Source organism: Nicotiana tomentosiformis, chromosome 3, assembly GCF_000390325.3.
Source record: "Nicotiana tomentosiformis chromosome 3, ASM39032v3, whole genome shotgun sequence".
Classification (NCBI taxonomy): Eukaryota; Viridiplantae; Streptophyta; class Magnoliopsida; order Solanales; family Solanaceae; genus Nicotiana; species Nicotiana tomentosiformis.
Window position 1 is genome coordinate 123,624,237 of NC_090814.1, and position 14,558 is coordinate 123,638,794.

The 14,558-nt window shown below is 33.9% G+C and overlaps 2 protein-coding genes across 3 annotated transcripts; one reads left to right on the forward strand and one right to left on the reverse strand.

Moving 5' to 3' along the window:
• Positions 1-805: 805 nt before the first annotated feature.
• On the forward strand, positions 806-4,049 carry LOC104118460 (protein KINESIN LIGHT CHAIN-RELATED 3-like). The gene is made up of 3 exons (XM_009629695.4): positions 806-975; positions 1,321-3,375; positions 3,770-4,049. Exons 2-3 carry the CDS (start codon positions 1,376-1,378, stop codon positions 3,984-3,986), a joined length of 2,217 nt encoding a protein of 738 aa, XP_009627990.1. The 5' UTR covers positions 806-975; positions 1,321-1,375; the 3' UTR covers positions 3,987-4,049.
• A 2,517-nt stretch (positions 4,050-6,566) lies between these two features.
• Positions 6,567-9,772, reverse strand: LOC104118459 (DUF724 domain-containing protein 7-like). Of its 2 annotated transcripts, XM_033652094.2 has the most exons (5): positions 9,665-9,772; positions 8,256-8,534; positions 7,903-8,103; positions 7,127-7,385; positions 6,567-7,035 (listed from the first exon to the last, which is right to left on the reverse strand). In XM_033652094.2, exons 2-5 carry the CDS (start codon positions 8,530-8,532, stop codon positions 7,008-7,010), a joined length of 765 nt encoding a protein of 254 aa, XP_033507985.1. In that variant the 5' UTR covers positions 8,533-8,534; positions 9,665-9,772; the 3' UTR covers positions 6,567-7,007. The 2 variants fall into 2 exon arrangements, with proteins under 2 accessions (XP_033507985.1, XP_009627987.1); XM_009629692.4 differs by having other exon boundaries at positions 6,567-7,385.
• Positions 9,773-14,558: the final 4,786 nt, after the last annotated feature.

The window sequence follows — 14,558 nt, forward strand, 5'->3', positions numbered from 1 at the left end:
TCCAACGCAAATCAGAATGCATCAACTATCTAGAAATCATTATTAAACTCTTGTAGGTCTAGGCAAGTTGATAATTCTTTATCAAGTTTCAAAAGTTTTGATGCAATACTGCTTCCGTTTATATTATCAGCTTTTTTCTTTTAAAATTTTGTAGATTCCTTTAACAAAAATATTTGATAATCTTAGTCATTTGTCTAAATTATTTTGTAGCTCTCTCTTGACATCTCATTTAAATAACAGTTCACTGATGGAAGCAGAAGAGGAGCATTGCATCAACAATCAAGTTATCTTCGTATTCGTATGATTTATAGGTAACGGGTCGAGTCGTAAAATCAGTCACTAATACTTGTATCAGAGTCGGCTGCCTATATCATACCCCTTGATGTGCAATCATTCTACAGACACTACGTGAATACAAAATATTTTACGCACGCAATAGCAGAAAATTTAAAGAATTGATAACTTATTGTTTAAACTATTACTACTATATATCTCAAATAAATTAATTTATCAAAACTCAGACCGATTTCTCCGTATTTGTTTTAGTTCCTGAAAAAATAAGGGGGTAAATCGGCCAATTTACTCATCGCCACGTGGCAAAGACCCAGATAGAGGGAGCCCAGTTGGAAACAGAGCGGCAGTAGCAGACCAAAGTTTGGGGAGAAGTCGCCTTCTCCTTTACTCTGACATTCCACCTCTGCAACTTTAACCTTAAATAATTATTCACCTCCTTCTTCCTTTTTTTCTACTTATATTAATTCCCTCTTTTTTTCCAACTATGTCCTCACTCTTTTCTTTAAACTCCACATTCCGTCTTTTTCTATCCTCTTCATCAAACACTGTGATTCCAGCCCCACCAATAAGATAGTAGTAGAGTTTTTCTTTTCCCTTTGCACTTTGTATTTTCTGCCTATATAACTTTCTGAGCAGCACTTCAACTTTACTGCCCCTCTCTTATGGGTTCTTTCTAATAAGGTATGACTCTTCCTCTTATTCTATCTGTTTTTTTTCATTGGCTGTTAGTAGTCAACCTGTCTTCAATTCACTTTCTGTTCCATTTATATGTGATTACTGCCTTTGCTTTGAATTGGGTCCTTGCTTTTAGATGGATTGTTTTAGTTCAAGCTTCTTTTGTCTTGATTCTTGCTGTAGCTGGCGTTTGTTAAAATGCTAAGATCTGTTAAAAAGATCAAATTTTTATCCATGTAGTCTTGTGTGTGGACAAGGTTGAAAGGTCAACTTATTGTGGCATATCATAGAACATGATGCATATGCTGGATCTGCTCAGGGAATTAACCTAAAAAGAGTTTGCATTTGCAGGTAATTTATTTAATTTATTGGAGGTGCTGTGCTTGTTTATTTTGTGGTCTTTAAGATGCCTGGAGTTGTTATGGATGAAATTCATGAAGAAGTTGAGGTTAAAGAATTGAAGGAAAATGGAAATTCAACACCTTGTAAAGAGAATGCAGTTGTGAATGAGTCCCCTGAGGGTGCTTTGACTCCTCAAAATCCTGCGAACGGGGGCGCGGTGTATGCAGCTGATGGGGTGGTTGAGCCCTCCATTGAGGAGCTCTATGAGAATGTGTGTGAGATGCAGAGCTCTGATCAATCTCCATCTAGGCCTAGTTATGGGTCAGATGGTGATGAATCCAGGATTGACTCAGAGCTTCGCCATCTTGTGGGCGGAGAAATGAGGGAAGTGGAGATAATTGAGGAGGATGAGGAAGTGCAAATGCCAGAGAATGATGACTCTCTCTGCGATTCTGGCTCTAAGAAGGAAACCTCTTCTGATGTGAAGTTGGATAATTCCCTATCCTCAAGTGCAAAGACCCCTTCATCAGGGAAACCCAAGACACCCTCCCAGTTGGAGTTGGAATCAGAAACTTCAGCAAAATCAAATCCAAAGGGGAGGAAACCTTCCATTGAAAAGAAAAATGAAAATAATTCTAGGAAGGCTGTTGTGGGAGGTATATCAAGGAGTAAGAAGAGTTCACCTGCTTCGGGGTCAAAATTGAAGAATGGAACTGAGGATTCATCTGATTCAGGTTTAGACAATCCTGACCTTGGCCCTTTCCTTCTTAAGCAAGCAAGAGACTTGATTTCTGGTGGGGATAATCCCCATAAGGCTCTTGACTTGGCTCATCGAGCGGCAAAGTCATTTGAGAAATGTGCCAATGGAAAGCCTAGTTTGGATGTGGTCATGTGTTTGCATGTGACTGCAGCAATATACTGCAATTTGGGCCAGTACAGTGATGCCATTCCACTGCTAGAGCACTCGTTGGAAATTCCGGTGGTTGAAGAAGGTCAAGAACATGCCCTTGCCAAATTTGCTGGCTACATGCAATTGGGCGATACTTATGCAATGTTGGGCCAACTTGAGAACTCAATTATTTCTTATACCACCGGTCTGGAAATACAAAGGCAAGTATTGGGAGATAGTGACCCCAGAGTCGGTGAGACCTGTAGATATCTAGCTGAAGCTCATGTTCAGGCTTTGGAGTTTGATCAAGCTGAGAAGCTTTGTCAGTTGGCTCTTGACATACATAAAGAGAATGGTTCACCACCTTCTCTAGAGGAGGCAGCAGACAGGAGGCTGATGGGACTAATTTGTGAGTCAAAAGGAGACCATGAGGCTGCTCTCGAGCATCTTGTTTTGGCCAGTATGGCGATGGTGGCCAATGGGCAAGAAGCGGAGGTGGCGTCTGTTGATTGTAGCATTGGAGACACATATTTGTCTCTGAACAGGTATGATGAAGCCATTTTCTCTTACCAAAAGGCACTCACAGCTCTCAAGTCTAGCAAAGGAGAAAACCATCCTGCTGTTGCTTCCGTTTTTGTCCGTTTGGCCGACTTGTACAACAGGACAGGAAAGCTAAGGGACTCAAAGTCATACTGTGAGAATGCCCTCAGGATATATGGGAAGCCCATACCTGGGATTGCTCCAGAGGAGATTGCTTGTGGTCTTACGGATGTTTCTGCCATTTATGAGTCGATGAGCGAGCTTGATCAGGCGCTCAAGTTGCTACAGAGAGCGCTAAAGATTTATAACAATGCCCCTGGGCAGCAGAATACTATAGCGGGAATTGAAGCCCAAATGGGGGTAATCTTTTATATGTTAGGAAAATATTCTGAATCTTATAACTCCTTTAAAAGTGCAATTTCAAAGCTCAGAGCAAGTGGAGAGAAGAAGTCAGCCTTCTTCGGAATTGCCCTTAACCAAATGGGGCTTGCTTGTGTACAGCGTTATGCGATAAATGAGGCAGTCGAGTTGTTTGAAGAAGCAAGGGGAATTATGGAGCAAGAATATGGACCCTACCACCCCGAGACATTGGGAGTGTATAGCAACCTTGCTGGCACCTATGATGCTGTGGGCAGGTATGCTGCATCTTCAAACTTTACAATTCCTTTGTAGTAGCACCGTATAGCTTTGTTAGTTACTTGGTGTTACTATTTGTTATGCTTTTGAGAACTTAAACAGCTGTGACTTGTTTTGTGTTACCTGAAATTTGTTTGAATTTTTTCTGCTGCTTTACGATCTTGCATGCTAGACTGGGTGGGCTAAAATGTATCAAAATTTTTACTAATCAACACCAGTGCTTATTTTCTTTAGCTAGGAGAAAGCATCTTCTTAGAAGTATTTATTGGCAACACAAAGACTTTCTTATTTGTTATGAATCATGATGCTGTAATATGTCTCTTGATTTACTGGTCAAATCATATCTTCAGCGGTTTTCCAGCTGCATTGATGATGTTGATGCTCTTTGCACAGGTTGGATGAAGCTATTGAAATACTGGAATACATTGTTGGGGTGAGAGAGGAAAAGCTAGGGACGGCAAATCCAGACGTCGATGATGAAAAGAAGAGGTTAGCTGAGCTATTGAAGGAGGCTGGCAGGTCTCGAAATAGAAAAGCCAGATCACTGGAGAATCTACTCGACGCTAATCACCATCCTAATACTATAAATAATGATGGCATTAAAGTATGATTATGAAACAATGTACATGAAATTTTATATTTTGAGAATATTTATTCAAGAGTCAAGAAAAAGGTATAGGTGAAGGTTTTGTTAATCGGATTCTTGTTCTGGCGTTGATTGGCATAATGCTGAATGGGCGTCTTGGTGACAAAATTTGTTATTGTATTCGTCAAAACTGGTTTTGTTTTGTTTTTATTTTCATTGATAAATTTAGTGTGCCCCGTTGTAACTCTGTAATCATTTGTATATCATATAGAAGGAATGAATAATACTTTTTACAGCATTGCTGTTTTTGAGCATTCTAAAGAGCCGTCCCCGAAAAAAAATAGGGTAAATTTTATAAATGGTCATATAACTATGATTTTTTTCACCAAAGTCATGTAATTTTGTTTTTTCACACAAAAATTATATAAGTATGACTTTTTTTTTTCACCAAAGTCATATAACTTTATTTTCTCACACAAAAATCATAAAAGTTTCACTAACTCACACAAAAATCATAGTGGTTGGAAAATAAATTTTCTGGTAGTATTCTTATTTTTTTATTTTCAGTCTAATAAATAATTACCCAATTAATATAGAAGAAATATGAGTATTTTTAGTCGCTCCTAAAAAAAATAGCCAATAAAATATTTTTTTAAATATATGTGTATTATATACATATAACATACACATTCTATATATATTTTGGCTAGCAAATGCAATTAATTTTGGTCGGCCGGTTAATTATATATTTTTTCCTTAAAATAGGAATGACTCAACCCAGCCTGACCCAATACCCATATACGTAAGTTAAAAGAATACTAAAAGTGAATTCTTTGTTCATAAAAAAAATAGTTCAGAACGCATGAGATTCTGACAAAACAACAAAGAAATAAAAGGTATAATTAGAGAACACTTAAAATTAAAATGCTATCAATTTAAATAATAATCTTGAAAAAAAAGAAAATAAAAATATCATATTTTGAAACTATTCACTTTTAGTATTATTTTAATTTATATACATGAGTATTGGGTCGGGTGGGCCAAGTCGGATTGAGTCATTCCTATTTTAATTGGATTATTATTTATTAGACTGAAAATAAAAAATAAAAACTCACAAAATCAGAAAATACTACTAAAATATTATATTTTTCGATCACTATGATTTTTGTGTGAGTTAGTAAAAGTTTTATGATTTTTGTGTGAGAAAATATAGTTATGTGACTTTGATGAAAAAAAGTCTATAGTTTTGGAGAAAAATACTATCTGGTTGGCACTCAACCAACCGCATAATTCAGCAATCATGAGAGATTGTTTGGAGGATTTGGAATGTATACAGTTGTCAATACTCATCTTTCCATTCGCACTTCGAAAGATCTAACAAATGCCTGTACTGTCTGGGAAAAAAGGTTAAAGTGAATTCTTTAATGCAGGTAAATAACATACTACAACATAGACCTATGTCAAAAATAGCATAAAACATGCTCTTTAGGTATGTGTATTTACTTGTTTATATTTCTGTAAGCTTAGTTTTATTAAAAACATAGTTCTCTAGCGAAATGAGGAAAAGTCATAAAATATAAGAGGATTGATGTTAGGTGAAGAGAAAGAATAGAACGGAGGAGGAGGCGAACAAAGATAATATAGAGCTAAAGTCATGTCCACATCTATTCCAGCTGCAAATGGTGGGGTGGCTCCATGTTCTCATACATCTTATGATCATGTTACATTAATTGGTCATCTATTCCATACCGCCTTTGCTTTTACTTCAGAGCAAATACATATATTAGATGGTGGGTCATTTATTTAGGTCTTCTGTCTCTACACTCAGTTTAGATTTGTAGGGACATCATTTTCAATGGTAAATTTCTCTCTCGATGCTTAGAGAAAACTTATCTTCTTTAGCCAAGCTTTCGATCATTGAGGGATAGATATTTCAGATTTATTGTAGTGGTGAACTCATCTTTTATCTACTTTGTAGGAAAAACGCTAATGTCCTTTTCTTCTAGTGGTTCATTCTTCAAGATCAACAATAAATAATAAAACCTTTGCTGTCAGGGAGTCGTGAAAGCAACCACTAATGCTTGTATTAGGGTAGACTGTTTACATCAAACCCCTAATCCTCGGACCCTGCGAAATGCGGGATACTTTGTGCACTGGGACGCCCAATCTTGGATGTCGTAACTCATACCATTAGAAGGATGTTTCAAGTAAAGAGTTGCCTTTCTTGAACATCCAAAAATAATTGAAAGAGAATTAGATCTAATGTCGTCAATAATAATGATGAAATAAGTCATTTTGGTTAAAGGGCCCGGTGCTTATCCCTCAATATGTTATACAATGACTTAGTTCTAGATAAAACAATTGTCCAAACTAACTCTTTGGCGATAGAATTTGGTTTAAATTAGTCCTTTGAAGATTAGGATAAATGTGCTTTTGGATTAGGTAATTTATATTTTTTATTTTAGCCATGTCCCATATCTGTTTCTATAGACTTTGATAGGTCAATCTCTTCTCAGTTAAGTTGAATTTTCTTCGACTTTTTATCTCCTTACTTCTAGCTACGGACGTACTTATAGCAGATCATGCTAGTTGTTGCTTGAACCATTTTGGGGAAGGTGTTTGATTTTTAAATCAAAGTTGGAGGGGGAAAATGATTTTCACCCTAAATATTTACATTGAAGTTCAGTATTTACAAAAACTGAAATTGTATTTGTCCATTTATAAACAAATACTAGGTTTGCTTCATTGAAGCTAATATCCTTTCGTTATCAAGCTGGAGATGACGAATATCATCACAAATGGCACCCCTTTCCGAGCTCAATACCATGATATCGTGATCCTTCGCCTCTTTCACGTTCTTGGCTGACATAAGTTCTTTCTCTAAATCCTTTAACTTCATACCAATCTTGTCAATCTCATTTTCAGTTTTCACTTTCTTGAGATTGTGATTTCTGATTCTGACCTCTACTTCTTCCAACTTGCGTCGAAGCTGAGCTTTCTTCTCGTTCTCCAACAACAAATCATTCAAATGACGTTTAATAGGCATTACATCAAATCCATACTCCTCCAAGTCCTTGAAAGATGCAAGCATGTCATTAATGAGAGTTGAATTACTAAGTTCAGCAATTGCTAACTCTAGTATCTTCTCAACGATAAGAACATACTTTATCATCTGCTGTAAAGCTGCTTCTTCCCGTTTCTCCTCCTCATACTGTGCCAAGGGTGAAAAGTGTGGACTTTGTGGAAGTTTGGCGAATTCATTCATAGATTCAAATACTTCCCAAAGATTGGAGTTCTTCTTAAATGGCAGTGCAGGACTCCGCTCAGGCGTAGTGATGGAATTGAGTTCACCATCTAGCATTCCATTAGGCAGTTGAATATTGGTCCCAACAAATGGTTGGACTGCCGCAGTCGAGGAGGCGCCTGCAAATGATGACAAGATTAACCATGCTACTAACAGGGCTAAAGGAAACCCACAGGATATACGAAAATAGCATTGTAAGTTAACCTAGCTCCACTAAACAGTTCAGGTCTCAAAATATTTATTTTAAAAAAACCCGATTGATTACCGCATTTGAATATGAACGTGGGAGTTGTCAACTCGACAGCTTAGGAAGCTAGAACAAACTACTACTTTGATTGGTAGTGGCTGTCTTCCATCTAATATTTTTTATTTTATTTTTGATCTTCCATCAAATATTCAATATCAGGAACCCAATTTTATGTTTTAAGGAAAACACTAAATTAAAAGTAGAAGATGTGGCTAACTAATCTGGAGAAAAAAGTAAATTTTCAAATTCTTTTTCCTTCTTGAATTCATAAAAAGTCATCAAGGTTGAGCTTGTATCAAATTATAAGGTCCAATTAAGCTCAAACTAATAAAAGAAAGAGACAGTAATATGAGATTAATAGATTATTGGCTTCACAGAAAGATACATACTTCTATCTGCAGTAACTGCTGGAGTTGAAACTTTTCCAAATGCACCTGATGCTGATCCTGATCCTGACACTGGAATAGTTATAGTTGGAATATTTGAAGTATTATTTTTGGACTCACGCACTCCAAGGATGGAGCTGCAATCATTCATATTATTTTCTTCGTCGACAGTAATTGGTATATTTGTAGCTGCAGAATCAGGACCTAATAAATGAAAGAAAAAGTAACTTTAATGATTGTAGATTTTTATGCACAGAAGAATACCTATATATACACATACAACATTATGTGTGTATATAAGTGTTTTTCCTACAAAGATGTCTCTGAGAAGTAAGACAACAATACACTTTTCTAACCTTCTTCAGTAGCTAATGAAGGATCAACAATTGGAAGAGCACTTTGTTTTTGAGGTCGAGTATCAATTTCCGCTGAAAATGGTGCATTACTTGAAAGATGAGAAAATCGCCGCCTTTTTGCTCCAGCTCTTTTAGCTTGCAGTTGCAATAAAAATGATTGTTTTCTCTCAGGTGTCATTTGCGCATATCTAGTGCGACGTCGCGAATTTCTATCAGCGAGTCGTTGTTCCTTAGTCTTTTGTAGTCTACGCAACACAATATCTTCGTTTGTGAGCATTTCTGTTCCAAATAGTTTATTACTTCGTTAGAGTAATATATGTAATTCTGAAAAAACTATACATTATATTTACTTTTTTCGTGTTTACACAAAGTCAGACTAATATTAGCAAACTGCAATAGAAATATGCAACCAAAAAACACACAAAATAACGCACCCATATTGTTCACCAATGTTGTCCAGTAAAAGTAGAAGTAATTCAAGACAGAATTTGTCATATGTAGTTATAAAGCAATTTGATATGGCACATTCTAATACTATACCACAAACCAATCTTTTGCAGTAGAATTGAGTCCGAAAGTAGAGAAGCACTACCAAATAAGTTAGCATCTTTTCACATCCCATACCTATGCTATGATCAAACTTGTATACTTCAAAAAACGAAAGAAATTTCAATTAAGGTAAACATTTTTCTTTACTCCAAGTAGAGGTTTTTTTTTCCTGATAAACAAACCCCTATTTTTGTTGAATAGACCCACATCAATCAATCAATTTCTTGAATTTCACACTATTACCCTCTGTCTATTCTACCTAAAATATAAATGTTCAATAATCCCATCTAGCAAAAAAACATTTTCCCCCTTTGCATTAGAAAAAGAAAATCTTTCTTACAAATTTGAAAACAAAAACACAAACAAAAAGAATATATTTGCTTAAAAGGGGCCAAACACATAGTAAAAATACTAAAATGAATTGAAACGAAGAATAGATTGGTTGATTGAACAAAGGGAGTTTAACCCATCAGAATGACTGCTGTGCAACGGCCTCTATCTACTACTTGCACTATAGATATAATCTTGAGTCAATTCGGACAGAATAATTCAGAATTTCAACCAAATGCATTACTGAAATAAATTTTTAAATATCTATTTCCAAACATGCAGGAGTAAATCAGACCAAATTACTGAAATGCATGTAGAAAATTAAATAAAAAACTACCCAAAAGAAATATTAAAAAATTAACAGACCCACACCAAAAGAAGAGGAAAAAACTCACCAAAACAAAGAGCAATACTCAAATTTTAACCCAGAAAAAGAAGAAAAAAGTAGCTTAAATTAACAACTATGTAAACTTAGAAAAAATATTTTCTGAAAACATAAAAAGAGATATTGTCAAGAGAAAAGGATGTACCTTAGGATGAGCAAGTATGCAAACCCAGATTTATCTTATGAAAATAGAGAGATTGAGCGAGATCTTCTGAAAATAGAAAGTTTGAGAGTACAGGGAGAGAAAAGGTGTTTAGAAATGGAGTAGTACCAATTTATCCCTAAAGAAATTTACAATTCCAAGAGTACCCCTGTTCGTACACCTTGGTCCTTTAGAAATGGAGTAGTACCAATTTATCCCTAAAGAAATTAACAATTCCAAGAGTACCCCTGTTCGTACACCTTGGTCCTTGGCCATTTATATTAATATATAGTAGAATTTCTTATTGAAAATATGGACCTAGAAATTATATACTATTATAAGAAAAATCAAATTATGGTGGATGTCTACTCTTCCTCCATGATCTTCTCAAATACTTAATGACATATTCAATGACATATTTTTATGCTTAATGACATATTCAATGACATATTTTTCTTCATTTTTCATGTCTATATAAAGGCCTTGTAATAGATAATAAAATACACACAATTGAAGAAGAAAATCTCTTCCTTCTCTCTATCTCCATTTCTTGTTCATGTTTTACTAAATTGCTTTTATTTCATATAACATGTCTTGTTCATGTTTTACTAAATTGCTTTTATTTTATAACACGTTATCAGCACGATACCCTAATCAATTGAGTTACTTACATCTACAAAATTGTCCTACATCATAAAAGGCATGTTCATGCCGTGCCTAATATTCATCTTGAAGAGATAAGCTTTTCATGGTATCAAACATAACTGAAGTAACAATAAGGTTGAGGGGACCAGTACACTATGATAAGGCATATAATGTTAATGCTAAGATACGATTTCTAATCCTTTTTAATTAATTCATTTTTTTATTCATTTTTCTCATAGGTTCTTTATTTATTATGAAAGTTTCCAATGCTAAGTATTTTCTTCTTACAAATCCATTCATATTCTTAAGTGTTTTACTTTATAAACAAAAATACTTAAATGTAAACTAATTATTACTTCATGTTTTACTTATTTTATTTTGTTGCATTATCAATATCCATTTCAATGAACGAGTTTCTAATATTTATTGTAAGTTTGGTCTGATCTTTTTTATCTCGTATCCTAATTATATAGATCTTATTATAAGAATCAGAAGTATATAATGATGCAGCCAAGAGTTACGTACTAAACCAAAGACAAAAAAAAAAGTACAAGAAATTGGGGAGCTACTACAGCTTTTGCAAAGTCATTTGAGGAACTTTGGTTCCTTAGTTAAAAAAAAAGAAGCAAGAACCTTATGTAAAATTTCCCTTAACTGAACGTTTTCCTATAAAATATATGTTTGACCATCATACGCCATTCTGACTTTTGAAAAGGTAATGTGAGGTAAGTTTCTCTCGGGTAATCTTAATAGCGCAACTAGCATACATTATTGATAAATAAATATATGATTCAAATGGAAAAATATTTTGAATTAGCATTGACTGATCAAAACTTTTAATTCTCGTATATTGAAAATTTGAGTGAGTTTGTATCTCTGCAACCCAATTTTTCATTATTTGTACACGATATTCTTAGTACACTCCATTAAATAAAAAAGAAAGCTTTAGTTTCCTATGACTTAAAATACATAACTGCTCCTATTTTATAACTGATGTGGGAGGCAACAAGATGGTAGAGTCATTCCAATATTGACTTTTTTATTAATGTTAAAAATATTGTCAATGATTTTTTTAATTAAAGGTTCTGCTATATCTCTTTGTTTTTCTAGAGAGTATAATACTTAGTTTTCATAAAAGTGTATGGTAACTAGTAGTACTATATTATTTTATTTGCTACATTATTTTTCTTTAATGTTCCAGTCATATCACTTTCTTCTTGAAGTGAGCTTATTGCAGCAAATACCACATGTGAATTTTCAATATTATTTTGTATTTTCATATATCTGTTTGACACTAATTACTTAGCTGATTTGAGTAAACGAAAGTCTATTGTTGAGAATTATATCCAAATAACATTATGAATAGTTTAACTCAAGAGGTAAACATTCCCTTCACAATAATAATAATAATAGTTCTTCAAAATGTGAAGGCAATGTTTACCATCAAATTGGTATGCAAAATAATAAAGCACGCCGCCGATTATGATACATTCATTGAAGAGAATGTGACTTGTGATAAGCATTGAGAATGCAGACCCATTCCTAAAGGTGAATATTGTAATATGTGATAAAAGTAATGAATAAAGACATGTAATGCATGATTGGATGAATACCACACAATTCACCTCTGAGGGAGGTTTGAATGAAATAAAGAGAGTAAATATTATTGTGTGGTTACATGAATATGTCATTGGCCACGTACATGTGATACGCCAAAAAATATTTTGTTGTGCCTTCTCCATGAAAGAGACATTTACTATATGAATGGTGTGACAAAAGATCTTGTAGTATAAAAGTTATTAAGAGCTCCGGAAAAATTAATTTGTTACTACCCGAATGAATAAAAGTATTCACGACATTGATATTGTAAAGTCTCAAAAGAAACTTTTTGAGTTTCAAATGTATAAGTCAAAGTGGTTGGCATATTGAGACTATAAATGAAAGGAATATTTTCATATTTTCATATTTCTATAATCATAACGGATAAATATGAAAGATTACCCTATTTTTTTTTTATTTGTACTACACAAATATAAGCACGACGGTGGAATCATATGTCACAAGTAAACTAGAGGTTTACTAAAATAAATATTAGTTGGCATGACCGGTTGACCATCTCGGTTCAATTATAATGCAAAAATATTAATTGAGAATTACATTGACATATATTGAAGAAATATAAGATTCTTAAAGAATTCTTATATTTCTTCAAGAATTCTCTTGTGCCGCTTATTCTCGTGATATATCATTTAAAGTTGGGATTGAATCCTTTGATTTCTAGAACTAATAAAAGGTGATAAATATATGGGCCAGTCACCTGCCATGTCGACCGTTTACTATTATATGATTTTAATAGATGCATATATTCTCTGGTCACATGTGCATTTATTATCAACTTGTAGTTTGGCTTTTGCAAGATTGATTGCTCAAATTATTAGAGCACAGTTCCAAAATATAAATTATGATTATTTATCTTGATAATACTGGTTTAAATCCAAGTTGGTTTAGCAGAAATTGTATGCCTCCAATTATAGCTAAACCATTAGTTATGAGAACAAAATTTCCAAAATAAAAATTGGTATGTGATGTATTATTTAATATACAACAGTACTTGTACGCATCTAGCCAAATTAAGATAAGTTATCCCTATCACAATCGGTTTAGGGTCAGGAACCAAATAATTTCCATCTAGAAATATGAATGTGCTATATGATTTAATTGTTCCACCGCAATATACAAAGATGGATCCCCAGATAAGGTTAGAGATATGTGTCGGTGATCCCAACAATAGGGAGAGAAAATGGGCAGCTGAAAAAGTAATGCATGTAATGAATTATTATGAGTACATCTAGATCCTCGTATGAGAAAATATGAACTTGAAGTTCAAGGGATAATTCATTTGCAAAATATTGCCAGACGTATTTGCTGACCCAAAGTTAAATATCATATTCAGCTGCCAATGCTCCAAATAAAATAAAGTTCATAATGAATAGAGTTTATGGCATGCATGAAGCATAATAGACTAATCGGTTCCAAAGATAAAACTTCTTGAAAAAGGAGAGGAACAAATGTTCAAGATGGTCATAATAAGGAGGCAAGTACTCTAGAAGAGCACCACGACATAACAATTCATAAGATCTCATGGGAAAGGCTCGGGTACTTGAAAATAATAAGATAAAGAGATCTCAATAAGTTATGTCTTTATTGGGTAATAATAGAATCGATATAAAATAATCGTCGACGATATTGTTAATATAATGTAGCGCTCAATATTATTAATATTGACGAGGATCTTGAGCTCAAATCTGTCATGAAATTTGGACAGATAAATAATTGGCCAAATGAAAAATACGCAATGAAAATTAATTTCACCTGAAAAATATGAAGTTGGACGGATAGTCCCAACATCTGAAAGTATAAAGCTAGTGGAGGTATAAATATGTTCTTGTGCGAAAATAAAGGTCAAGTTAATAAACATAAAGACGACTTGTGTCACAAGAAAATTTATAAATATCCTGGTATTGATTATATAGAGACATGTTCTCCTGTGGTGGATGTCGCCATTTCAGGTTTTAATATGGCAATACAAGAAAAACGTGATATGCGTATAATGGAAATCATTGAAGGATTGAATTGTTTCTAAGCATATTAAGGTTTCCAAGAAATTTATTAAATAAAGCTTCAAAAATCCTTATACGGATTGAAACAATCAGGGCGCATGTGGTATAATCGCCTGAGTGAGTACCTGTTGAAAGAAGGGTACAAGAATGATTCAATTTGTCCTTGTGTCTTTATAAAAAGATCTGGATCTAAATTTGTTATAATCACCGTGTATGTTGATGATTTAAATATCATTGTAACTCCTAGGGAGCTTCCAAAAGCAGTAGACTAATTAAAGAAAGAATTTAAAATGAAAGATCTTGGAAAGACAAAATTTTGTCTTGGTCTACAAATTGAGTATATGAAGAAAGATGGAATTTTTATCTATCAACCAGCATACACTAAAATAATTTTAAAGTGATTATATATGGATAAAGCACATTCATTCCAACCTCATGAAAATAATGAAGAGCTTCTTGGTCCCGAAGTACCATATCTTAGTTCAATTGGTGCACTAATATATCTTTCTAACATTACAAGGCCTGACATAACTTTTTCAGTTAATGTCTTAACAAGATATAGCTATACTCCTACAAGGAGACATTGGAATGGAATCAAACACATATTGCGGTATCTAAAAGAGACTATGATA

What these genes read in the sequence shown, in the direction of transcription:
- LOC104118459 (XM_009629692.4), bottom strand. Translation starts at nt 8,532, where the DNA reads ATGCTCACAAACGAAGATATTGTGTTGCGTAGACTACAAAAGACTAAG. An exon ending in TTCATTAGCTACTGAAGAAG is followed by an intron (nt 8,104 to 8,255) that starts GTTAGAAAAGTG and finishes TTCATTTATTAG; the next exon opens with GTCCTGATTCTGCAGCTACA. An exon ending in AGCAGTTACTGCAGATAGAA is followed by an intron (nt 7,386 to 7,902) that starts GTATGTATCTTT and finishes CATCATTTGCAG; the next exon opens with GCGCCTCCTCGACTGCGGCA.
- LOC104118460 (XM_009629695.4), top strand. Translation starts at nt 1,376, where the DNA reads ATGCCTGGAGTTGTTATGGATGAAATTCATGAAGAAGTTGAGGTTAAA. An exon ending in ACCTATGATGCTGTGGGCAG is followed by an intron (nt 3,376 to 3,769) that starts GTATGCTGCATC and finishes CTCTTTGCACAG; the next exon opens with GTTGGATGAAGCTATTGAAA.